The following is a 26064-nucleotide window of genomic DNA, read 5'->3' on the forward strand; positions in this document are numbered from 1 at the left end:
CCCACCATTCCACCTACAGTGTCATTGCCCGACCGATTGTCTCAGCATCAGACCTGGAGGTGATATGATGCTCTAAGACATGAAAGGGATCACATGCCAATCCACAGAACAATTGCAGGGGGTGGGGGTGGGGGGGGTGGGGGGTGGTGGGGTGGTGCTGAATGATTGGACCATGTCAAGATGCTGCATGTTAGCTTTGGATTGACTGTCAGCTGCAGTAGTATTGTACATTTCCTTATGGTCTTTCTGCATCTTACACTTAGCATTTAACCCAATATCTATTTACACAACAAGGTGTTTATCGATGTAAACACCTTGTGATTTGAACTATGTAAAGACTGAATTTATTTTATTTTTCTGTATTTTTGATTGTGGACTGAAATGGAAAAATAACTGTTGATAAAAAAACCAAGGAATCATAGAATCCCTACAGTGTGGAAACAGGCCATTTGGTCCAACAAGTTCATACTGACCTTCCAAAGAGCATCCCACCAGACTCACCCCCCTATCCTACCCCTTAACCCTGCATTTCCCATGTTTAATCCACCAAACCTTCAGGTCTCTGGACACTATGGGCAATTTAGCATAGCCAATCCACCTAATCTGTATATCTTTGGACTATGGGAGGAAGAGCTGAAAATGTGTTGCTGGAAAAGTGCAGCAGGTCAGGCAGCATCCAAGGAACGGGAGATTCGACGTTTCGGGCATAAGCCCTTCTTCAGGAATGGCTTTCCTGAAGGCTCTTCAGCATTCCTGAAGAAAGGCTTATGCCCGAAACGTCGAATCTCCCGTTCCTTGGATGCTGCCTGACCTGCTGCACTTTTCCAGCAACACATTTTCAGCTCTGATCTCCAGCATCTGCAGACCTCACTTTCTCCTCCACTATGGGAGGAAGCCCATGCAGACATGGAGAGAATGTGCAAACTCCATACAGACAGTTGCACATAGCTGGAATTGAAGCCAGGTCCCTGGCGCTGTGAGGTAGCAGTCCTAACAAATAATCCACCATGCACTTTATAACAGTAAGTTACCTAACACTCATTGCAAGTACTGAAGTTAATGGTCAGGTTCACCAACCCTCCTCAGAACCTGACCATTAAGTGTATAAGTCTTGCCCTGATCTTGGCAGAAGGTAGAGTAGGGGAAGAGGATGAGGAGTAAATGAAAGGTGGAGGTCGAGCCCAAAGAGAGAGAAGAACAGTTGGACAGACAAAGGAGTGGATAATGATCTAGCTAGGAGCTATTAATATTTGACTATTACTGTTTCCAAAAGATATGTGAAATTTGAAAAAGTTCAGAAAAGACTTACAAGGCTGTTGCCAGGGTTGGACGATTTGAGCTACAGGCTGGGTCTATTTTCCAGTCAGAGAAACAGCCCCAGAGGCTGAGGGGTGACCTTATGGAGGTTTATAAAATCACGAGGGACATGGATAGGGTAAATAGACAAAGTCATTTCCCTGGGGTGGGAGAGTCCAGAACTAGAAGGCACAGGTTCAGGGTGAGAGGGGAAAGATATAAAAGAGACCTCAGGGGCAACTTTTCACACAGTGATGCTAGTTCCCATTATCTCTTTAGTTGTACATTCTACTTCATGTCATTCTAATATCATGGTTAGATATTTATTGCTAACTCTGCTACAGTGATCTTCTATTCCATGCTAACCTGTCATGATAGATATTTAGCTATTCCATCTATTGCAATAGTCTCAAGCTGACTCTACTAACTATTAGGTAGATACTCTAATGTCATGTCCCAAATATTTATGGTCCTAATCCTTCAGAATAACACTTTACAGAGAAATTTGCTTTATTACTTGGGTTATCTCATCTCGCCATAGTGACCTTTCAGTCTTAACCTTACTCTGCCAATTGGTGTAAGAGCATTCCACTATTCTTATCCCATCCTGCCTTCCACAGACCACAGATTGCCAGTGGTCTTCATGCTTTAACCTTTCCCATACTTACATGTTCTTTATTTTCCATACGCTGCACTCCCTCAATAGCCAGAATGTCCTTCCTCAAATTTGGATATCAAAATTGCACACGATACTCCAGGTGTGGTCTCACCAGGGTCCTGTACAGCTGCAGCAGGACCTCTTTGCTCCTATACTCAATTCCACTTGTTATGAATCACAGCACGCCATTAGCTTTCTTCACTGATTGCTGTACCTGCATGCTTACTTTCTTTGACTGATGTTCGAGAACACCTAGATCTCGTTGTACTTCCCCTTTACCTAACTTGACTCCATTGAGATAGTAATCTGCCTTCCTGTTCTTGCCACTGAAGTGGATAACCACACACTTATCCACATTAAACTGCACCTGCCATGTATACATCCACTCACCCAGCCTGTCCAAATCACCCTGTATTCTCATAACATCCTCCTCACATTTCACCCTGCCACCCAGCTTTGTGTCAACAGCAAATTTGCTAATATGACTTTTCTATATCATTAATGTATATTGTAAACACCTACGGTCCCAGCACTGAATCTTGTGGTACCCCACTGATTACCGCCTGCCCTTTCGAAAGGGACCCATTTATCAGTACTCTTTGCTTCCTGTCAGGAAGCCAATTTTCGATCTAAGTCCGTATTTTGCTCCAAGTACCATGTGCCCTAATTTTGCTCACTGATCTCCTCTGTGGGACTTTCAAAGGCTTTCTGAAAGTCCAGGTACACTACATCCACTGGCTCTCCCTTGTCCATCTTCAGAGTTACGTCCACAAAAAATTCCAGAAGATTAGTCAAGCATGGTTTCCCCTTCATAAATCCATGCTGACTCTGACCAATCCTGTTATTGCTATCCAAATGAGTCGTAATTTCATCTTTTATAATTGACTCCAACATATTTCCCAGCATTGATGTCAGGCGAACCAGTCTACAATTCCCTGTTTTCTCTCTCCCTCCTTTCTTGAAAGGTGAGACAATATTAGCCACCCTCCAATCTGCAGGAACTGATCCTGAATCGATCAAACATTGGAAAATGATTACCAATGCGTCCACGATTTCTAGAGCAACATCTTTAATTCCCCTAGGATGCAGACCATCAGGTCTCGGGGACTTATCAGCCTTAAGACCTAACAGTCTATCCAACACCATTTCCTGCCTAATATAAATTCCCTTCAGTTCACCCATTACCCGAGGTCCTTCAGCCACTATTACATCTGGGAGATTGCTCGTGTTTTTCCCAGTGAAGACAAATCCAAAGTACCTGTTCAACTCTTCTGCCATTTCCTTGTTCCCCATAATAAGTTCACCTGCTTCTGTCTTCAAGGGCCCAATTTTAGTCTTAACCATTTTTTTTTTCTTTTCACATACCTAAAAAACCGTTTACTATCCTCCTTTATATATTTGGCAAGTTTGCCTTCGTACCTCATTTTTTTCTCCACGTATTGTCACATTCTCCCACCTCCCAGCGGTGAACCACCAGGTCATACATTTACCTATCCGTAGATACATTCTATCGAAGCACCCGCTTTGAGACCCCTACACACCTTTCCCAATACCCAGCATTGGAATATCATATATAGGGAAGCATTCAGACAACTCCAAACATGAGCTTTTAGTGTCAACAGCAAAGGGAATACAAAGGAAATGAATACTCAGTACAGTTCTCATCCACAACGCAATCAAATGCTGGCATATTGACCTTGACAGCCAATGATGATCTTTTGTACCTAGCTGTCATTTACTGGAACTGGGTGCCAATCAGGGTCTGTTTCCCTTTCATGCCTAGTGCAGCTAAGTTCTGTCAGGGGGTCCCGGTACTGTCAGTCAGGGGCATAGTTCACACACAGTCCAGGGGCTTGGCAACACTCAGTTGCTAGCTTGCGATGTTCATAGTCAGAGGGTCTGTCCAAATGCAGTTTGGGGACAAGGTAAGAGATGTCCTGGAGAGCCAGAAGCAGCAGACTGCAGAGTCATACATCATCAGTGTGGGAGCTGCAAAGATAGTGGTCAGGGATCTGATCAGTCATGTTTCCTGTCTGCTCATCAACATGGGTCAGAGGTCTGTGGTGAACACAGTACTGAGATCCATCCATCAGTCATTAGGAGAGAGTGCATGGGGGGAGGGTGGTGCTTTTGGAGCAGTAGCAAAATGATTGGGGGTGTTAAGGCCGGGGGTGTGGTAATGTTGGGAAGCATTGGCATTGGTGGAAGTTGCAGCAAGGACAGTGGCAAGAGATAGCTCAAGGTATATGTGGTAGTTAGATCAGCATTAGAGGCCATCGTAGGCTAGGGAACAGGGAGCAGGGGTAAACTGACAGTGTCCAAGGAGCAGGAGAATTGACGTTTTGGGCAGCTCATTCCCGAAACGTCGATTCTCCTACTCCTTGGATGCTGCCTGACCTGCTGCGCTTTTCCAGCAACACATTTTCAGCTCTGATTGCCAGCATCTGCAGTCCTCACTTTCTCCTAAAACTGACAGTGACCATTACTGAGGCCTCCACAAATCATGTTCCAAGATGTAGTTTAGTACTAAGTATCATCAAAGTTCCTCACTGCATGAAGTGACCAAGTACCTGCTCTGATATCCCTGTTGAGATTTCTCAACATTTGGCTTATTTGGTGTGTTTGCTAAGATAGGAAGCTGAATATTATTGAAGTTAATTGTGTCTATGATAAGGTGTTTAACAATCCATTGGCATATCACTGCTGCCAAGCAAAAAACTCACCTTTCTACTCAGCTGAGATTAAAAAATGGACTGAGACTATCCCAAGAGAAGGATCGACTTCATCAACCATCTTGTCTGATTCTGCTTAGCCTCTTCATCAGAAATCCCTTCATGTTCTTCAGCCTGTGCATTGAGGTCTATGTTCAGGCTGAGACAAAGCATTTTTTTAATATTCTATCACCGTATGCCTTGGAGTATGGTAGCCTAAACATAATTTGGCAGTCTCAAATAACATCATGGCAAGGCCTGTGGCAGTCTGACCATCCTCATTTTCCATAACTCACCTCAGCATCTCTTTTACCAAAGGATGTCTTGAATTACCTTGAAATGTCTTCTTTTCATACAAATTGTAACTTGTTGAAATATCGTTTACTGCAACCCACATCAATTTTCTAGTCTTTAAGTATGCATTCAATCTTGTTTTGAATCTGTGCCAACTTTAGAGAGTGAAGTCTTGTTTAATTGGAACAGCATTTCCTGTATATCATCATGCGTAATTAGAATAATACTTCCCAGCTTATTCCCACATATCTCCCCATGTGATTGTAATAACTTCCAGTTCAATTTTCTTCTGGAAGGTAACTCAATAAATTATTGTAATTTTTGAGAATCTCCTCATTGTTCAATTTGATTCAAGGAATATCCAATTCAGAATCATCTGTACTTAGTCCTTCTTATTTTAGGAATGCACCACAAAGTGTTATGATTCAGACCAGGAAATCAATAACAGATACTGATAAACTAAAACTAAATTCCTGGTTCAGTGGGAGAAAATCTGGATACAGACAATCCTAACCATGTAATTGTTAATTACAAACTAATGTTAGTAATCTCTGTGAAACAGACAGATAAAACGAAATAAACCGGGTGTGCTGGCCGCCATATTTTCATGATTATTGCACAGTTGAAACTTGGCCAAGATAGAAGGTTTTCTGGATTGCACTGGAGAGTGAGCTGAGGGCTTAGCCTGTTATTTCAGGTGCTCGTCTTAAACTTCATGCTGTTTTGCATTTCAGTCCCTTTCAACCTTATCAGATTTGAGTCTCCCATTGTCTGGAACTTTTATCCTCAAATTTTCGCAAAGACTTTCAGGGGCTATGATCAATTGTGTCAGACATATTACAGGCAATATAAATGTAGAGATGTTGTCATGCCAATAGCAAGCCCAGTAGCAGAATATTTCCACTGATGATTGTGCTGTGTTCAGCACCACATGTCGGCCAGATTAGAGTATGACAGCATTTCCTTCCAGAAGTCATTAGGGAAATAATTGAGTTTTTATGTCAATCAAATTGGTTTATGGTTAGTGCTGTGATTTTTTTTTAGCCCAGTGTTTTTTTTCAAAAAACTGATTCAAACCCAAAAATTATCTTAATGAGATTTGAATTCATGATCTCAATTCATCCTGACCCTGAGATTACATGTGCAAGGTAATTCTTTCTGTGAGTATGAAATCAAGAGAGATGTTATAATGAATGGCTTCTCTGTTATTGCAGTTCTGTGAGATTATCCAACGTCAAAAATTACTCCAAACTACAGCAGACACCACAAGCAAAGATAAGTTTAAAAAGAAAACCCACAAGCAGACTGAAACAACCAATCAGCTAAATACCAGTTTCAGAAGAAACGAGTTATTTCTCAATGTGATAAGATATTTCAACATGTTATCATTTGAGTGAAAAGAAGACATTTCAAATTAATCCATGACATCCTTTGATAAGAGATGCTGAAACAAGTTAAGGAAAACGAGGATGCGGAGACCACCATAGACCTTGCCATGGTGTTATTTGAGACCACCACGTTACATTCAGGTTACCAAGACAAATGGGGATAGGATTGAAAGAATGCATTGTTTCAGCATGGACATGGACTTCACTACACAGGTTGAAGAACATGAAGAGGTTTCTGATGAAGAGGTTTCTGATGAAGAGGTTGAGGAACAAGAGGAGGAGAAAGAAGATGCAGAAGACATTGCAGAGGAAGATAATGAAACAGAAGAAAAACACACTGAGGAATCCACAGATGTAAAAGATTGATCATAAGGAATTGGATGGCTGAGATTGACACTAAATGGGAAAGTGTAATATCCTGAGACAAGAGACCAGTCAACAGCATGAACAAACAACTAACTATTAAAGGTCTGGTAGGGCAACTGTTTTGTCTGTTACTTGCATTCCAGCAAGTGAAACTACCGTAAATTTGTGATATGAAAACTGACTTTCTTGTGAAACTTGTCAAGTAAACCTTTGGAATACTTCCAGTGCCACTTGCTCATGAGGATAGGAAAAGCCAAATATGTGACTAAAGAACAGGAGCAGGATGGAGGCTTTATGATCCAGAATCACACTGGTTTCTGCCTCCGGAAGGTGGGACCTATGCAAATATGACAGGATGCATCAAAACTGAAAGAGGGTCAGCATCCTTAATGGAGGTTGGAATGTTGTCGGAGGCACTTGGAGCTTCAGTAGGGAGTGAAGTGCAGACAAGTATAGAAGAAGATGGTGCGGTGTTAGTAGCCCTATCCCTGAGCCAGGAAGCTGAGGTTTAAGTCCTATCTCTTCCATAGGTGTCTAATCACATCTCTGAGCAGGTTCATGAGAAAAATAGTTTTTGTTTTAATGAAGAATAATCAGGTTAATCCAGAGAGATGTGGAAATATAGTCATTTTATGGCATAAGGGATCATAGGAAAGGCTGCATGACTTTTTTTATTGCAAATGGTCTGCACAATTTAAAATAGTAATATTGGTCCCACTCTACTCTCCCTTAAACTGTATGTGAAGTAGAATCATATTCTGGTTGCTGCTACTCAGGAGCACTTTCACCATGAGGTTAGTAATTAATTCCATCTCATGTGGAGAACAAGTGAGAGTAAAGCTATCTCATCAACAGAATGGACAATGTCTGTGAGGAGCCGCACTTCCAGTCACAGGCTGGTTCTCTTTTGGAAACATGGAAGAAAAACATTCTGCAATCGTAACATCAGTGATGCGAGTGGGACCAGTCAGTAAGGCTGCCAGGCAGAAGACTGAGGAAATGGAAGGTGAGGCCAGGGGTTGGGGAGCAAAGCTACCAGTCCTGGGGTCTGGAGGGAAATGTGGCTGCAGAGTGGCTGATGTTACTAAAGAAGTAGACTGATGTTGCTCAAGTATGCCTGATGTCTCATGCCAATTTAAATACTGTAGTGCCAAGGAAATTAATGATTGTGGCTTTAAGTTCACTAGAGTAAAGTTACTTTAGAATATTGTTGAAAACTTTTAATTCTGAGAGCCCAAATATACCAAAGATCAGCAAAAATATCCCATGCATTAAGAGAAATCAAGAAGTTACTTTGTGACCATATCATCTCAGAAAGGAGTTAGTGAGCATGAGAAAGGAGCCTTTGCAAAAAGTAGCCCATAAAACACAAAAAGTTACCGTGAAGAAAATCTCAAGAGAAGCCCTTGAAAAATAAAATATTTTGACACTGGTCAGATGAGCAAATGGAATTCAATTCAGAGAAGTGTTATCTGCAACTTTGGACAAAGCAAAGAAATACTCTATAAATGGTCCTGAGAAGTTTAGACCAACATAAGGACATTAGAGTGCTTATCCACAGGTTCCAAAAGATATCTGGGCAGTTGGTAAAGTGGTTAAGAAGGGATGCAGGATATATTTCTTTATTATTGGGGGGAGGCTGTGGCACAATGAAAATATCACTGGATGAGAAATCCAGAGATGCAGGCTCATGTTCTGAGGACATGGGTTAAAATCTGATTATTGGAGCTGGTGAAATTTGAATTTAATATCATGTGAAATCAAAAACTCATCTAATGATGGCCATGTAATCATTGTTGATTGTTGTAAAATCCACCTGGTTCACTAATGTTGTTGAGGGAAGGAAATCCATCATCTTTATCTGGTAGCCTACATATGACCCGAGATGCACAGTAACATGGTTAACGCTGAAGTAGCCCAGCAAACCAATCGGTTCAGGAGTTGTAAGGGGAAGGCAACAACTGCCAGCCTGACCAGGTTGGGGCTATGTGAGGGAGAATTTTGAGAAAGGGGTTTATTGAGGCAAATAAATGGAAAGTCAGTCAGGAATTCCTTCTAATCGTTGTGTCAGGAGACAAAATGAAATGCTTAGAACCAAAAAAAAGTTATTGTTTATTGCAAAGGGAAGTGAATACAAAGGAGGAAGGTCATTCTTCAGTTATACCGGCTATTGGTCAGGCCATATTCAAGTACTGTTATAGTGTTGGCCACCTTATTTAAGGAAAAATACGGATACATTGGAAACAGTTCAGAGAAGGTTTACCAAAGCAATGCCTGGTTTCCTGAGCAAACATTGAAGAAGATGGACTTGATTCAGTGGAGTTTCAAAACATAAGAGCTAATTTGATTGAACCATACAAAGTCTTGAAGGGTCTTGTCAGGTTTGATGCATAATGGATATTTTTCAGTATGGGAGAATTTCAAATTAGAAGTCTTTGTTTAAAAATGAAAGGTAGCTTATTTGGAATTCTCTTCATCAAAAGGCAGTGGGTGCAGTGTCTTCGAATATTTTTAAGTCGGGGATGGATGGATTCTTCATGAATAAGGGGGATGAAAGATTATCATGGTTGGGCAAGAACATGAGTTTGTGGTGACAATCAGATCAGGTACATTTTTATTAAATAGAGCAGGCTTGAAAAGCTAAAATGCAGACTTCTGTTGCTGCAACTTCTTTGCATGCCCTTATAGGATATATCAGGAAAAGCTCGATAGAAACTCATTGGAGAATCACGCAGTTTGCAATTTTAAATGACAAATTATTTGGAAATGAAGTCTAATCAGTCACATATCGTCAAACTTCAGAGGGAAGTCTCCCATTTTCTCCTGGTAGATGGAATCAAACCACTCATTCTGAGACACAAAAAAGTGATTCTTCCAGTCTCCAGTAATTCCTGAAAGCAGATAATCAGAGATTAAATATTTAGTGAAATGTACCTTACACATTGTCACAATATATAGTTAAGTATAAATTTGAAATTAGTGATAGATTTTTAACAGAATTATGCACTTACAATGTTGCACATCAATACAAATCTGAGTCAGAAACACAGATTGAATGGTTCTGTGATAGACCATTACTATTGAGGCCATGATTGGAATTGCAAAATTGAAAAGCATGGGGCATCAAGCTTATTATATCCATGGAGTGTCATCAGGGAATTCCTGAGATGGCGTCTTTTTGTGTGTAATGTTACTGCAGGAAGTATTGGAGTTTGGAATCACCCCTATGGAGTGCAAATAAAGATCTACTATGAAACCATTACTGCCTAATTTGAAACATTCACTAGAAACACTAACGCCATTTTTCAGTTGAGCAATTTTGTTTCTCAATTTTAGGTAAAATCTTTCCCAATTTCATAAACTCACTGGAAAATATAAGCTTTTAAAAAGTCTAAGACAACATTTGTGTAAATATTTGTCACTCAGATGCCTGTTATTGTGGTTGTGTGTATATTCGTTGAGCTTGGAAGTTGATTTGCAGACGTTTCATTCCCCTGTCTCAGTAACATCTTCAATACTTTGGAGCCTCCTGTGAAGCACTGTTATACTGTGTCTTAGGGATTCTATTTGGTTCCATTTCTGCTGATTCTGGTTGTTCATTGTAGTGGCCGGTATATTGGGTGTAGGTCAATGTGCTTGTTGATAGAGTCTGTGGCTGAGTGCCATACTGGCCACGACAACATACAATCGGAACCAGCAACGAGTAGCAGCAGAAACGGAGCCGACTAAATTCCAGAAAGTACGGTACAGCAGTGCTTCACAGGAGGCACTGAAGATGTCACCTAGACAGAGGACAAAATGTCTGCAGATCAACTTCCCAACTCAGCGAACATTACCACATCTAAGAAACCATCCTTGAAGACCATTAATGCTGCGAATGCACAATTAAGCCAATTATTTTTACATATTATTTTAAATTCCTTCTCAGTAAAAATAAGGGCTGAATAGATACCAATCTTCCAAGCAACCATAAAGCTGATTTGTACCAACCTGCTTATGATCACTGTATTACTCACCTTTTCGATAAAAAGAGCCACTCTCAAAGTCGAACAGCTCTGGTACACTTTTGTAGTTTGTCTTTGGGTTTTCTTGCATATGTTTAATCGTGCATTGATTCAAAATTGACTTCAAGGTTTCTTCATCCAATTTTTTATTAAGAAAAGATGCAACTTTTTGGACCACACTCCGGAGATCCTTCAACAAGTCAAATGGGAAGTCATTCAAAGATAAATCTGAAACATAATTATTTTCTAATATTCTGACTAGCATTCTCCTATTATCAATGTACACATGTCTGATAACAGACTTAGCAATACAATTTTTAATCAGATCATAAAAATTGTATTCTGCCTCATAATGACTATAATTCAAAATTTTTTCAACATCATGATGAGTGATACAGTAACTCATAGCCATTGTGGGCCACAGGCATTCACATCTGTGCCAGGCATTAATGGGTTCAAGTCACACTCCAGAAACTTGAGAACGCAGTCCACCTTGCCAATTCAATATAACGGTGATGGTGCACACTACGAGAAATGGGGTCATTGGTAGAGTTGTTCCAGCAAAGTCTTGTTTCTCTCTTTAGGTGATATAAAGGATCCACAGAATTATTTAAAGAAGAATATGGGAATGCTTCTGACTCTCCAAATAAGTTATGTGAGATAGCCCAAACTTAATTTTTCTCTCAATTCGCATTGTCCCACTGTATATCCTGAATGTGAGATTCAGGCGAAACATAAAATGACCCCGGTTTGGCTGAAAAGTAGATTGTACACCATGTTTTCCAGCCATTTCAGGCCAAGACCTAGAATTATCAACTTGACTTGTTCGCATTATAGTTATCATCAAGGTTTACTGTATGAGATTAAACCAAAGGAAAGAGCCATTTGATCAATTGTCCCTGTGTTTGTGAGAAGTATTCAAAACTGATTTCACTTTCTATGCACTCCTATTGGCAAGATTCCATTGAGCTCAGGAGATCTTGCCCACTGTTTCAATCAAGTTGCCTCTTACTCTTCTAAATTCCAGTCAATATAAGTCGAGCTTGTCCACCTTTACCCATGAGAGAACCCACACATACCAGGTATTAGTTAGCAAACCATCTTTGAACTGTTTCCAACTGCTTCTTAAATAAGAAAACTTATAGTGTGCATGATATTCCAGATGTGGTCTCAACAATGTCCTGTATAATTGAAGCATAACCACCATACTTGGTTTCTTGTGAACTACTAATCTATGTCTAGGACAGAATGTTGCCACTGAAACTGTGGGCTTCAATTTTCTGCAATAGCATTTGAAATGGCACTTTACTAAATGCCTTCTGGAAATCTACAACAAATATAACCACTGATTCCTGTTCATTCACAGCATGTTTCTTCAAGGAACTCCAATAACACAATTAATTGTAAAATTATATTAACTCTGCCTGATTATCTTAATCCTTTCTAATTGCCCTGGTATAGTGTATTTATTAATAACTTCTGGTGTTGTTCCAGTGCATTAAGGTGCCCACTGAAGGTAATTCACATTTCAGTTCCATGAGGAATGTGGAAAGGACAATGGCTTTGTAGACCAGAAGTTTGGTCTGAGCCTGTAGGTCATGGTCTTCAAACCCCTTCTTCTGAGATAGGCACACGCTCCACTGGCACAGGTCAGGTGGGCTGTTGTATTTCTGCATTGAAGTTGGCCTTGGAGGAGAGAAGGCTACTGAGGTATGGAAGGTGATCCATGTTTTCAAGGAGATGGTCATTGGCCATTGTTATAGGAGAGTTGGAGAGACTGTTGATGGAGTACTAGAGTGCTTTTTATGTTTAAGGCTGAGGCATTGGAGCCTTATATTCCTTGGCAAAGCCATCCTAGATTCACTGCAGACCTTCCACAGAGCGTGCTCTGATGGCATTGTCATCAGCATATTGAATCTCCAAGATGGAGGTAGTGGAGACCTCGTCCTTGGCCTTGAGCCAATTAAGGTTGAGCAGCCTGTCATCCGTACGATAAATGATTTGAATTACCTTGGGCAGGTTTTGGCAAGTAAGATGGAGGATGGCATCAATGAAGATGGTGAATAGAGTAGGTGTGGTGATACGGCCCTGTTTTACCCTCTCTCCATGGTGAAAGGCTTAGACTCCAATCCACATTTGCTCAGCACTGTCACAGATATGTCAACATGCAGCAGCCTCAGTATCCCGATGAAATTATCAGGGCAACTGCAACATGACAGTATCTGCCACAGAGCCTGATGGTTGGCTGTGTCAAAGGCCTCAAAGGCCAATGATGGCCTTGTAAAGTGGTTGTTTCTGTGCCTGGCATAGAAGTCTCCAAGAAGAATTACCTTGTTCTCTTTGGGGATGTGAATAACAGTGTCTCATGGTTGGCATAGAAAGTCTCCTTTATTTCCTCCTCAAAGTCAAAGACTGGGGCAACGCATTCACAACCGTAGCCACCTGATTGTTGGTGACCATTAGCCAGATGGTCATGAGTAAGTCGTTGATCCTCACAGGACGTTCAGAGAGACAACTGATGAACTGATTCTTAATTGTGAATCTAACACCATGAATTCTGGGCTCATCAGCAGCTTTCCCTTTCCAGACGAAGGTGCCCTCCATCAGCATGGCAGGTTTCAGGAAGAGCAGCAAGGTCGCTCTGGCATCTCTTCAGTTCTCTGGCTATGATTGCAGTTATTCTCTCAGGTTGGTCACTTCGCAGGTTGGGCAGGGTTCTTATATTCCAGGCTCCAAAGTTTATTATTCTTTGTTTCTGAATATGTGAGAGTGATCCCTCTGGACCCAGTAACTCAGTCGGGAATTTTGAGGAAGGGCATCATTAGAATACCTTTTCCACCCCCCCCCCCCCTCACCTACTGGGTTGAGCAGCATAGTTCCTAAACAAGGCTGCTCAGTGGTGGTCACAGATGCGGAAATGCCCTGCCTCTCCCAGCAGGAGGACAACTGAATCTGACATCCACTACCTAGCATGTCCATTATTGACTCAGGCTCTCCAGTTATCACTGTCTTGCCCCCTCCAGGACTAGCTGATCGCCATCAGACTTTTGTCTGGGATGTAAGTTGGACAGGATGCCTGTGTGTAACATCTTTTAATGTGGGGATGGGGAGGTGCGGTATTGGAAAACAGGCAGCCACCACATGGATCATGGCAGGTTGGAGTTGAAGCCCAGTGACCTGGAGGCTGAGATGATTGGTAGCCCTTCTCTATTGCAGCCTTCATTCATCTTGATAACTGTTGTGATGCTCTAATTTAAATTCAGCTCCCATCATCCGTCTGCTCCGCCATAACCTCCCTCTTGATCTTACTACCCTCCAGATGGTTTAGCTCTGGGGTTCCTAGGCATACACAAGAGGATAGTTTCTAATATTTTCCCTGGAGCAGTTCTTCGACATTGCCCACAATTTTCACACCATTCTCAAATTCACTTGGTCCATCTCAGACACTTCCCTCGCCTTTCCTGACCTCTCCATTTCCAACTCCAGTAATAGTCTCCAGGCGGATTGTTTACTATTAACCCACAGACTCTCACAATTACCTTGACTACAACTTCTTCCACCCAGTATCCTGCAAAATCCCCAACCCGTTCTCTCAATTCTTCTCCTCAGCCACACCTGCTTGGACAAGGAGACATTCCACTACTAAGAATCCCAGATGTCCACTGATTTTGAACTATGCGCTTTCCCCCCTTTGTCATCCAGACAGCCTTCTACCACGCTCATTTCATTCCACTGATCTAACCCCCACCTCCCTCAAACACAATAAAGACAGAGTCTCTATTGTCCTGTCCTACCACTCCACCAGTCTCTACATCCAATGCATCATGCTTAAACACTTCTGCCAACTTCAAATAGACTCCACCACCAAGAACATCTTCCCCTTCCCAACCCTCTTTGCCTTCCACAAGCACGTTCACTTTGCCAATCCTTGGTTTGCACCACCCTCTTCACCAACCACACCCAATTCCCAGGTACCATCCCCTGAAACCAAAAAAAGATGCAAAACGTACTGGCACTTCACCCTCCCCTCACCTCCACCCAGGGCCCTAAACAGTTCTTCCAGGCAAGACAGAGGTTCACCTGTCTCTCTCCCAATCTAGTTTAGATTAGATTAGATTCCCTACATTGTAGAATCCGGAATTGGGGTGACACGGTGGCTTAGCGGTTAGCACAGCTGCCTCACAGCACCAGGGTCCCAGGTTCAATTCCAGCGACTGTCTGTGTGGAGTTTGCACATTCTCCCACTGTGTGGGCTTCCTCCTACAGTCCAAAGATATGCAGGTCAGGTGGATTGGCCATGCTAAATTGCCCATAGGGTTAGGTACATTAGTTAAAGGTAAATGGGTCTGGGTGGGCTACTCTTCGGAGGTTGGTGTGGACTTGATGGGTCTGTTTCCACACTGTGGGGAATCTAATCTAGTTTAATGTATCCATTGCTCCTGATGCGGTCTTCTCTACATCAGGGATACCAAACGTAAACTTAGAGAACGGTTCACTAAGCATCTCAGCCAGGCCTGCAGGAGTCAACTGGACCACCCAGTCACCGCCCATTTTAATTCCCCTCGTCACTCCCTTTCTGACACGACTATCCTTGGCCTCCTCCATTGCCACAATACGTCAGACTGCAAACTGGAGAAACAACACCTCATCTTCTGCCGGGGCAGCCTACAGCTTGAGGACTCAACATTGAGTTCACCAATTTCAAGTGACCTCCCTTCCTATTAGCCAACTCCTTTCCCAGCCCCTTCTCCTCCCTTCAATTCCTGCCTGTCACCCCCTTTTTCAGCAGCTCCCATTACACTCACCGCCAGTCCTGAAGAAGGGCTACACCTAAAACATTGACTTCTCCAACTCCTAATGCTGCCTGGCTTGCTGTGTTCTTCCAGCTTTCTGCTTGTCCAGCATCTGCCATTTTTTTGTCTCTAACCTAGTCTTTGGTATCTATACCGCTACCTTTTTTCTGATGGTACCTTCTCAAAATCGAGGGAAGTTTGGAAATTAAAGTCCATGCATCAATTGTCTCAGAAGTCACTTATTTTCAGAGCCAAAAAGAAATGCATCAGAACCCAGAGACGTATTAGCCTATAGATCCAATAATTTACTCTGTACTACTTCTCTGATGTTTGGAATTTATTTGAGTTCATCACTCCTTTCCATTTCCTGATTTATCATTTCCTAAATAAATATTTCTCTCTCTTGTCATGTCTCTACTCTTTGCTTTGTCACATTTTCATTATTACGATCCCTTGCTCTCTTTATTTAGTTTCAATGGGACAACCCTCACTTTCCCTGGTACTGATACCAGTGTCTCATGAAGCATGGCCCACATGTTAACATTAACCAGCCATTTTACCCATTCTTTTTTGTTTTACATTTCTATTTGGAAAAGATTTGCTGATTTCCTCCTCGGTTATTGGTTAACCAGCAGCACTCTCAACTAAGCATTCTGCCAAATGTCTCTTCTGGCGATGTAATTTGAACAAAACAATTCCCACTTTTCCCAAAATGGTAGCCATTCGGACTTTCTTTTATTCATTCATTAATGGGTTGTGGGCACTGGTTGTTAGTTCGGCCGGCAGATGTTGCCTGTCCAAAATAGAATTGCCCATTCAATTTACATACTTAGAATTTTGAGCATGTTCTTCAAAGTAAACATTCTGATTTATAGAAAACCTGGACACAGAAGATTTAATAACATATTCCCTGCTGTAATTGTTTCAGGTCCACATAGTTCATGATTTATTCAGCATCTTTGGTTCCACATATAAACAAATATAACTTACAGTTTTCATATCCTCATATGCCACAAACAAGATGTTGAGTTCATCTTTATGACTGTACCACTCTCTGATATGTTCAAACCAAGATCCATAAAACACTTCAAAGAAGGATAAATATAGTGAGTCAACCACAAACATTCATTTCTGACACTGCAAGTCATGCATCAATTTATATTATAAACAATTGTGGCGAGTACAGATTGTGTGCCGCTACAATTTTTCACAAGTTACCATCATTTAAATGCCTCCTTTATTGCAACTTTCGCTAATCCTCTGTTCAAGCTGATGTACTGTCTCCAAAATCAAGGATTCTTATTAAATGCCATATGTGCTGTACCTTATTAAATAGGTAAGGATGCTGCCTGAACTGCTGTGCTTTTCCAGCACCACTCTACTCCAGAATGTACCTTATTATATGCCTTTCTGAATCCCAAAAATATCAGATCTACTGGTTCCCTTTTATCCCACCTGCTTGTTACCTCGAGAAGGCACTCCAATAGATTTGTCAGGCATCATTTCCTCCTCATGACGCTGTGCTGACTGTGCTTGAATATAGCGTGTAATTCTAAATCCTCTCATATTACACAAACATCTTTATTGTTTGCCCAATGACATGTTAAGCTCTCAAATGAAAGTAAAATACTGCAGATGTTGGAAATCCAAAATAAAAACAAAAAGTGTTAGATAAACTGAGCAGGTCTGGCAGCATCTGTGGTGAGAGAAATTGAGGTAATTCAAGACCAATATTACTGTTCATCAGAAATGAAAGGAGTTGGAAAGTTGTGGTTGCCAGACTGTTGGCAGAAGGGGAGCAGACATGGGTGTGACTGGTTGTGAGGCTATCTCCAGCAAAATGCAAAGAGTGCTAATGATGGTAAAGTGAACTAGAGATCTAAATGAAGGTGTGACAAGGAGAATATGTGCCTGCTCTGCTGACAGCAGTCAACAAAAATCAAAGATATGACCAGCAGAGGGATGTAAGAGAAATGGAGGATAGAGGCCATAGAGATGGCAAAGTGCCGAAGAGGAAACCAGTGTTAAGCTAACTGGGAGATGGTTGTCTGTTTTTTTACCCTCTCCTTCCCTTTTTGAATAAGTGTTTCCACCAGCAATTTTCTATTCCAGAATCTAAAGATTCCTGTTCAACTACTACCAGTGTGTTCACTATCTCTGTGGCTACTTCCTTTAAAATCCTTGGACCCATCAGATCCAAGACAGTATCAACCATTACTGCCATTGGTTTCCTCCATACCTTTTATTCTAGTGATAGTTATGGTGTATTATTTTAGCCCATTGATTATTTCACATTTTGGGAATGCTATTCATGTCTTCTACTGTGACGATTGTCACAATGTATTATTCAACTCCTGAGCCATTTCTTCATTCCTCGTTCTTATTTTAGCAGTTTTCTTTGGTAAAAGGGCCTATGTTCACTTTGGACTCTTTCTTCCATTTTTATATATTTTAAAAAGATCTTATTATTTCCTTTTATATTACTTACTAATTTGCCCTCAGTTCATTTATTCCCTAAATTATTTTTTGGCCTTTGTTGTCTTTTAAAACTATCCTAATCCTGTGGTTCACCACCAAACTTTGCCACATTGTATATTTTTTCTTTCAACTGGATACTATCCTTAACTTCCTTGGTTAACTATGATCTATTTATCCCCTCCCTAGGATCCTCCTTGTTCACTGGAATATGTCTTTGCTGTGAAGCATGAGCATTTTTTTTGAAGTGTTGTTATGAAGATGTGTGTGTACTTTACCTTTAAGAACCAATGACACAATCTGATTCTTTGAGGGCATAAGACTGGAGAAAATTAAACAGTTGAGAGGAGACCTTCCAAGCTGCCAGCATGTAAAGACTACCGGACAAACAACTCTCTTAAAGGTACCTTTATCAATCAGTAACCTGTGAAGCAGAATCCCCAAGAAGAAAAAAAAGACAGAAATATAGAGGAGAACCAACAGCTACTTGGTTTTGAGATGAGAAGTTTTGTTTTGTAAATCTTAATTGGGAGTTTTCTCAGACTAGTATTATGGATAGAGAAGGTAAAAGATAGGTTAGAGGAAGGAGTTGTAAACAATTGTTAGTTAATTATTCTATGTTATACTTTAGAAATAAAGTTGTTTTTTAAACTTTAACTAGTTCTTGGCCTATCGAATTTTCACAGATTGCTGCATGGGATAAATCTTTTCTGCTAGGTTAAAAATGTGTAGGAGGGTTTACCCCATGTCGCAACAGTGTGTGCCATTTTTCATCATTTACCTTTCTGGTTTCCAGTCCACTCCAGTCAGCCGTGCCCAGTTTCCATTATTTAATTTTAGCCCTATTGTTTCTGATCCAAGTTTCTCACTCTCAAACTGAATGCTAAATTCTACCATGTTATGGTCACTATTCTTGAGGGAATCTTGTATTCTAAGATCATTTATTAAATCTGCCTAATTACAAATAACCTGATCCCCGATTAGATCCTCAACATATTGTTCCAGATACTCCATGAATGCTCCCTTGTGGATACCTTTGCCAGTTTGATTTTCCTAATCTGCTTGAAGATTAAAGTTGCCTTGGTAATATACTGCCTTTTTTACATGCCCTCATTATATCCTCATTAACTCTATTCTATAGAACACCAACTGTTAGAAGGCCTAGAGAAAACTACCATTGGTATCTTATTTTCCTTGTTACTTCTTACTGCAATCCATGTGAATTTGAGACCATCCAATCCTAGATAATTTCCAGTTACTACACATGTCATTCATGTACTATCAAAAAGCCTTACCATCCTCCTTTCCTGGCTAACCTGTCAACAGCCAGCTACTAATGAACATTTAGTTTCTAGCTTTGATCTCCCTGTAACCATGTTTCTATAATTATTGTAGGATCATACACATTAACATCTACTTGTAGCATTATTCATTTCTTTTCTTCACAATACAATGTGTGTTTAAGTAAACAGTCATTACATTTGTCTTTTTTGCCATACTTGTCTTCTTTGACCCTTGTTGTTTACTTTTCGATGCTTGTACGCTCTGTCCCACTCTGGATATCATTGCCACAATAATTTCCCTGCAATACCATCAGATCATTTTTCTTTATAAATTTACATATTCCTCCACACAAGCCGTCCTCATCAGTTGTTGTTGGCTGACCCTCCAAACATATGCTGAAGTTTGTGGAAAATGGGGTATTTCAATAAATATGGCGGAGAAAGCTGGAACAGCTGTTTGATGTCATGATATGACGAGCTGGGAGGCTTCAGGTGTGTGCACGTATGTTCATCCCTGTATACGGAGTAGAGTAGGACCACATCAGGAGCAGCTCAAAGAGCTGTGTTCATCCCTCTGAAAGTTTTGGCTTTTGGAGCTGAATTTCTAGCTCAGAGGATCTTAAAATATTTGATTATTTAAAACAAAAGAGTAATATGAAACATTTGATAAATCTAAGTAAAACTTTAGAAAAAGACATACCGTTTCCTTCAATAAATTTCTTCAGGAAATCTTGAAAATCTTTTGGTTTCTCCAAGAAACGACTATATTTATGAAAGTGATATGAAGACACAATCACATCCTTGGGATTCCTGGTGACATAAATGATCTGGGTTGGAAACAAATACAAAACAAATACAAATCATTTGTCAGCGGTTGCTCATTTATTAATGTCTCTACTGGGCAATAATCCACCCAGACAATTAGGCTTAGTGCAAAAACAAAAATTGCTGAAAAAGCTTAGCAGATCTGGCAGCATCCGTGGAGAGAAATCTGCCATCATTACTCAGCTTTATCCAACAGACTTGTTCTCAGAATGTTTCATCACTCCATGGGAGGTGATGTCCAAACCTTTAGAGGTCACTTGCACTATTTAGCTTTTTTTTGGCTTTTGGCCTGCACTTTCCAGCTAATACAGGCTGAAAATGTATTGCTGGTTAAAGCGCAGCAGGCCAGGCAGCATCCAAGGAACAGGAAATTCGACGTTTTGGGCAAAAGCCCTTCATCTGATAGCCTTGTCACCAGCACGGCAGGTGTTTAGGAAGCTCTACTTTAACAATTGCAACAGGTGGCTTCCCTTTAACTTCACACCTCTGCATAAAACAAACGGAATGAAGATACAGCACTGTCTGACAGGAGACAAAACCCTCAACAAAATGCTTTCTTTTATTGGTCAGAGTATTGAGTACAGGAGTTGGGAGGTCATGTTGCAGCTGTACAGGACATTGATTAGGCCACTGTTGGAATATTGCGTGCAATTCTGGTCTCCAGAAAGATGTTGTGAAACTTGAAAGGGTTCAGAAAAGATTTACAAGGATGTTGCCAGGGTTGGAGGATCTGAGCTATAGGGAGGGGCTGAACAGGCTGGGGCTGTTTTCCCTGGAGTGTCGGAGGCTGAGGGGTGACCTTATAGAGGTTTACAAAATTATGAGGGGCATGGACAGGGTAAATGGACAAAGTCTTTTCCCTGGGGTTGGGGAAACCAGAACTAGAGGGCATAGGTTTAAGGTGAGAGGGGAAAGATGTAAAAGAGTCCTAATGGGCAACTTTTTCACACAGAGGGTGGCCAGAGGAAGTGGTGGAGGCTGGTACTATTGCAACATTTAAGAGGCATTTGGATGGGTATATGAATAGGAAGGGTTTTGAAGAATATGGGCCGGGTGCTGGCAGGTGGGACTAGATTGGGTTGGGATATCTGGTCGGCATGGACGGATTGGACCAAAAGGTTTGTTTCCATGCTGTACATTTATTTGACTCTATGACTCGATAACAATGGGCATACTGGCAGCAAGTTTAAATTTTGCACAACATGGAACTCCATGTTTAATGAGATCCAGACTTTCTGCTTGCTGGTTGCTGACAATTGCAAACGGGCCACTGAACATGTTCAGTTTCAATTCAAGATCCAGTACAGGTTAGGCAAATTACAACGCAAATGCTGAGGCCATTCACTGGAGAATTCCCCACAGCTGGAGAACAACCTGGGACTAATTGAAGGCTGGTGGCCGGTACTCTGCCAATGAACAAAGTCAAAAGCAGCATTCTGTTCCCATTCCCCCTGACATACAGGTAATGAGTCAGCCAAGTCCCTTCAATGCTCTTATGAGTGAGATCCAAACTGAGATGGAGTCAGGAATACTTTCGTTTTTGACATCTCTCTCAAAAAGGCCCTCAGACAACTCAGTTGATTGACATTGACTGCACCATGAAAAGAAGGCTCAACAGCTGCCAACCTGATGCCAGCTGATGAAGGAATCCGAACAGGCACAAACCCTATTGAGATCCTGAAAAGGATCAGGCAAGAGCAATACGTTTTCAGAAGGCTGCTCCGTGACAGTGAGAGAGAGGTGATGCAGCTCATTCTTCCTAACAGCCTCAAGTGGCAAGTGTTAATTGTGGTTCATGATCTAGCACAACACCAAGCAATGGGAAAACTTACTGCCCTGATCAGAGAGCAGTGTTACTGCTCCTGGGTGGCTGCTGATATTCAGGAATACTGATGAAGTTGAGAGAGGTGTATTGACCAAAGCAGTGAACCAACCTCATCCTGGCATGGAGTTCCTGGTTATCAAAAAACCTCAAGAGGTCCTTGCAGTGGGTTTTCCAAACTTTGACCCTAGCAATTAATAGTGCCAAGCAGATTCTCACACACATGGATGTCTTTAAGTTCATACAGGGCATTCGCGCCCCTGACAGAATGCAGAAATTATTGTCAATGTATTACTGTGTGATTGCTTTCTCTGCTTTGGAGTTCCATGTTAGATTCACAGGAATTAGGTGTGCAACTTCAAAAGCAAGATCCTACAGGAGCTTTTCAAAACCTACGACATTGCCAGAGGGGAATGGTAAATGCCAACTATTCAACCATACTGTATATGTTAGTCTATGAACCTGTTCAGATATATTATTACACACCTCTGGACCAGTGGGCACTTGAACCCAGGACTCTTGATCTATTAAGAAGTTGATAGACTGACAGTAAAGAACAGTACATTCAAGGAGATTGCCTACCTTTAAGGCATCTTATATTTTAATGCCACAATCATGGCTCAACTTTTAAATTAAACAAATGAAGTAAAATATATGTACTAAGCTGATTTAGTAAATTACTGCACTTCAGTTGAGTGAGTCACACTGAGGAAAGATTCCCAGCATAGACAAGTTCCAGACTGGGGGTTGAGCCACATTGATCAACTCTATACTTTGCCACAATAGGATGATAGTTTTAGGTTTTTACTTCCTTGAGAAGAAAATATATCATATTCATGAAAGAAATATCACTAGTATGCCATTAGAAATTAGAGGTACTGTACAGTTTATTTTCTGTATATTTGAACATCAGAAAAATAGATTGATACAGGTAACTACAATTTCAATGTAGCAAAGAATTTATTGGACTGCAATTATATTTAAAGTTGGTTAAAACACACCTTGAACATTTTGTTTTTCACACAGTTCGGCACCATTTGGTAGCGTAAATGTGTTGTCAACATCTGATAATCTGTGGTTTCAGACGTGAATCGCACTATCTCCATCCACGGGGCTCTCTCATAGAGGTTCATCTCTTTTTTAGAATCATTATCATTGCATAAAATCAGACTCATGACCTGCTGCATCCAAGTTGTTCCTGAACCAGGGAGACAAAGTAATTAATAGAAAAACAGGTTGGAAAAAGGTGCCTTCCCTTTTCTATTCCTTTGTGACTTTTATCAAAAGAGTTATGAGCCTATTATCAACAGAAATGTCATCAAATAAATAGCAATTCTTGTGTTCATGAGAGTAACTGTTCCATTCTTTCTGTCAGGGAACACAAATGCACTCAAAACAGGAGGATCAGAATACATGGGGGAATGTCATTGTTCTGAAACTGTCAGCAGCAGACTATCCACTGTGAAATAATTGAAATGCAACAGATATTCAACATGCTTGAACAAAATGGATTATGTCAGTCTCAATCAAATTTTAAAATTCTTTCCGCTATCGATTTAAGGGTTGCTGCCAAAATGCAATATCATCAGCAAATGTCTGTTTAGAGAAATTTAATTATTCACATTCTGCACAAACATTGGCTCCTTGCATCATCACACGAGATTAAGGTTTCCATTTATTTTTCAGGGATCTTTAATTAAGTGGAATGAATATATTTTAAGTTATATTTGCATTCTACAATGAGATAGTTTCTTCAGAAAAATCATCTTGGAGACAATGTTGGTTATAGCATTACAGACAGTATTACTTGCTATCATTATCAGCTCCCCATTTAAAGTTTCTGGTCCTTGGATCACTGTAAGACTTCAAAGTGGGGGCATGGGGCAAAAAGTTCCTGAGCTAGGGTTGAGGTTTGTGTTTATAAAGGCTGGCAATGTCTGAAGATTTGGTTTAGCTCATTTGGCTGGATTTGTGGTTTACAAAGTGGGATACCAATAGCATGGGTTCAATTCCCATCACCAGATTGAGGTTACTATAAAGGACTCTCCTTATCAACCTCTTCCCTTGCCTGAGGTCTGGTGGCCCTCAGGTTAAATCACTACAAGTTGCTTGTCTCTAATAAGAGAGTAGCCCCTTTGGTGTGGTAAGATTATGGTGACACAACCACAAAAGTGGCTGAAAATAGTGCAAAAGCACAGTGATTAGGTGAGAAATGTTGGGAAGGGCTTATGCCCGACATATTGATTCTCATGCTGCCTGATCTGCAATGCTTTTCCAGTAACACAGTCTCGACTCTAATATCCGACATCTGCAGTCCTCATTTTCTCCTAATACTGTATTTGCATCGTGGACATTCCAGTAGCAGAGAGAATGGGAAATGCTGTGACACGCGTGTGGGGGTCAGCTGTCAACTGAACAGACCAGCCCAGTCTAACAGACATTGCAAGGATTTTGGGCCCACACACCTGTAAATCTTATGCCTTGTCTCTCAGCTTCTAGGTGTTGTATCATGAAGGAGACCAATGCTGAGAAAATTCTGATGTTAAATAGATTCTTTATATTTGTTTGCATTTGTTATCAACCATAACCTATTGTCAGTAAAAGTGACATTCTTTTGAGGGTTCAAAAGAGAACTGATAATTATCTGAAAAGATTTTCACAGTTACGAGAAAGAGGTTGAGAATGACACTTGATGAATTGCTCTTGCAGAGAGCTGGCTTGCGTTTATTGGGTCAGATGGCCTCCTGTGATGAAATCATTCTGTAATTCTGTTGTTAGCTTCTTTTTCTTGTCATGATAAATGCATGACACTTTGTGATATTCTCCATCACAGACTGGCACTGGTTATCTAAGCTAACAAGGACAAAATAAATACCTGGACAGCACTCTAGGTCCTGCAAATGTGATCAGCAGAGACTGATTTCTGCTGCTTTCCATAACTCCATTTAAAATGAGGAATTGTGCATACCAACCAAGCCCAAGCGATAACAGAATTCAGTTGTTATGGAAGGCTGACAAATGTATGTATTTTTATCACAGATTCACCTATCACCTTCACTCATGAATTCAACCCTCACAGGGAGTAGCTCACAAACAGAAGAAAATTAAAAGGCATAACTATATATTCAACATTCCTTTGAAATAATTGTTCAGCAACTCTAGACACAACAGTTTCTCACCAGATTTGGGGTAAGTGACAATGACTGGAATATGTGGATCTATGTTGAAATCTTTCAGCCATTCAAGTTGCTCAGCTGTGTGTAACGGTGAACAGAATATGATGCCATTATGTCGAAAGTACGTCATTGGTAGTTCACTGTTTTCCATTGTGGAATTTTTAGCTAAAAAGAAAATATTTACTTTAGGCTTCATTTTGCATACGTTAGCAGCAGGCAATTGCAAGATCAGTCCAGAATTCTGTAACACATGACAAGAATTATTACCCAAGCCTTTGCTTCAACAACTTTTGCCTTCCTTCAGCACAAAGTCAAGAAAAATCTGTGGAGGCTCAAATTTCTGCCCCTTCAGCATTACCTAAGGATTTCCAGGAGTTATCTGAAAGCCTGATAGGCTTGTTTTCCCCATTCCCCTACACCACAGCCAGCCTAGTCACCCCCTCACTCACCATTCACCCAGCTACTACCTATTAACTACATGCTTACTCACCCACTTCTACCATTTTCTTGCTCACCTACCCAGTCACTCTCAGGGAGTACCTGCCAGGTACAGTATCGCATACGAACAAAAGATAAAATAGTGCCATATGGGTGAGCGGCACGGTGGCACAGTGGTTAGCACTGCTGCCTCACAGCGCCAGAGACCCAGGTTCAATTCCCACCTCAGGTGACTGACTGTGTGGAGTTTGCACATTCTCCCTGTGTCTGCGTGGGTTTCCTCCGGGTGCTCTGGTTTCCTCCCACAGTCCAAAAATGTGCAGGTTAGGTGAATTGGCAACACTAAATTGCCCGTAGTGTTAGGGGAATGGGTCTGGGTGGGTGGCGGGTTGGTGTGAACTTGTTGGGCTGAAGGTCCTGTTTCCACACTGTAAGTAATCTAATGTGCACGAGTGAAGCTAACTGCATGGTATTTTTCAATAACTAGTTTTTCAATAACACAGTGTCACAGAATTGACATGATGCAGAAGGAGGC

General features: G+C 41.1%; 1 protein-coding gene across 4 annotated transcripts in view; it reads right to left on the bottom strand.

Moving 5' to 3' along the window:
* Positions 1-8806: 8806 nt before the first annotated feature.
* LOC132829994 (amine sulfotransferase-like) overlaps positions 8807-26064 on the bottom strand; it is a 30877-nt gene continuing 13619 nt past the window's right edge. For all 4 annotated transcript variants that reach the window (XM_060847447.1, XM_060847445.1, XM_060847446.1 and 1 more), the window contains exons 2-7: positions 25095-25256; positions 22917-23113; positions 19969-20095; positions 16501-16595; positions 10730-10907; positions 8807-9604 (exon numbers count right to left, since the gene is read on the bottom strand). In XM_060847447.1, the coding sequence (XP_060703430.1) occupies positions 9495-9604; positions 10730-10907; positions 16501-16595; positions 19969-20095; positions 22917-23113; positions 25095-25242 (855 nt within the window). In that variant the 5' untranslated portion in view covers positions 25243-25256 and the 3' untranslated portion in view covers positions 8807-9494. The remainder of the gene's footprint in view (positions 9605-10729; positions 10908-16500; positions 16596-19968; positions 20096-22916; positions 23114-25094; positions 25257-26064) is intronic.

This window comes from Hemiscyllium ocellatum, chromosome 30 (genome assembly GCF_020745735.1).
Source record: "Hemiscyllium ocellatum isolate sHemOce1 chromosome 30, sHemOce1.pat.X.cur, whole genome shotgun sequence".
Classification (NCBI taxonomy): Eukaryota; Metazoa; Chordata; class Chondrichthyes; order Orectolobiformes; family Hemiscylliidae; genus Hemiscyllium; species Hemiscyllium ocellatum.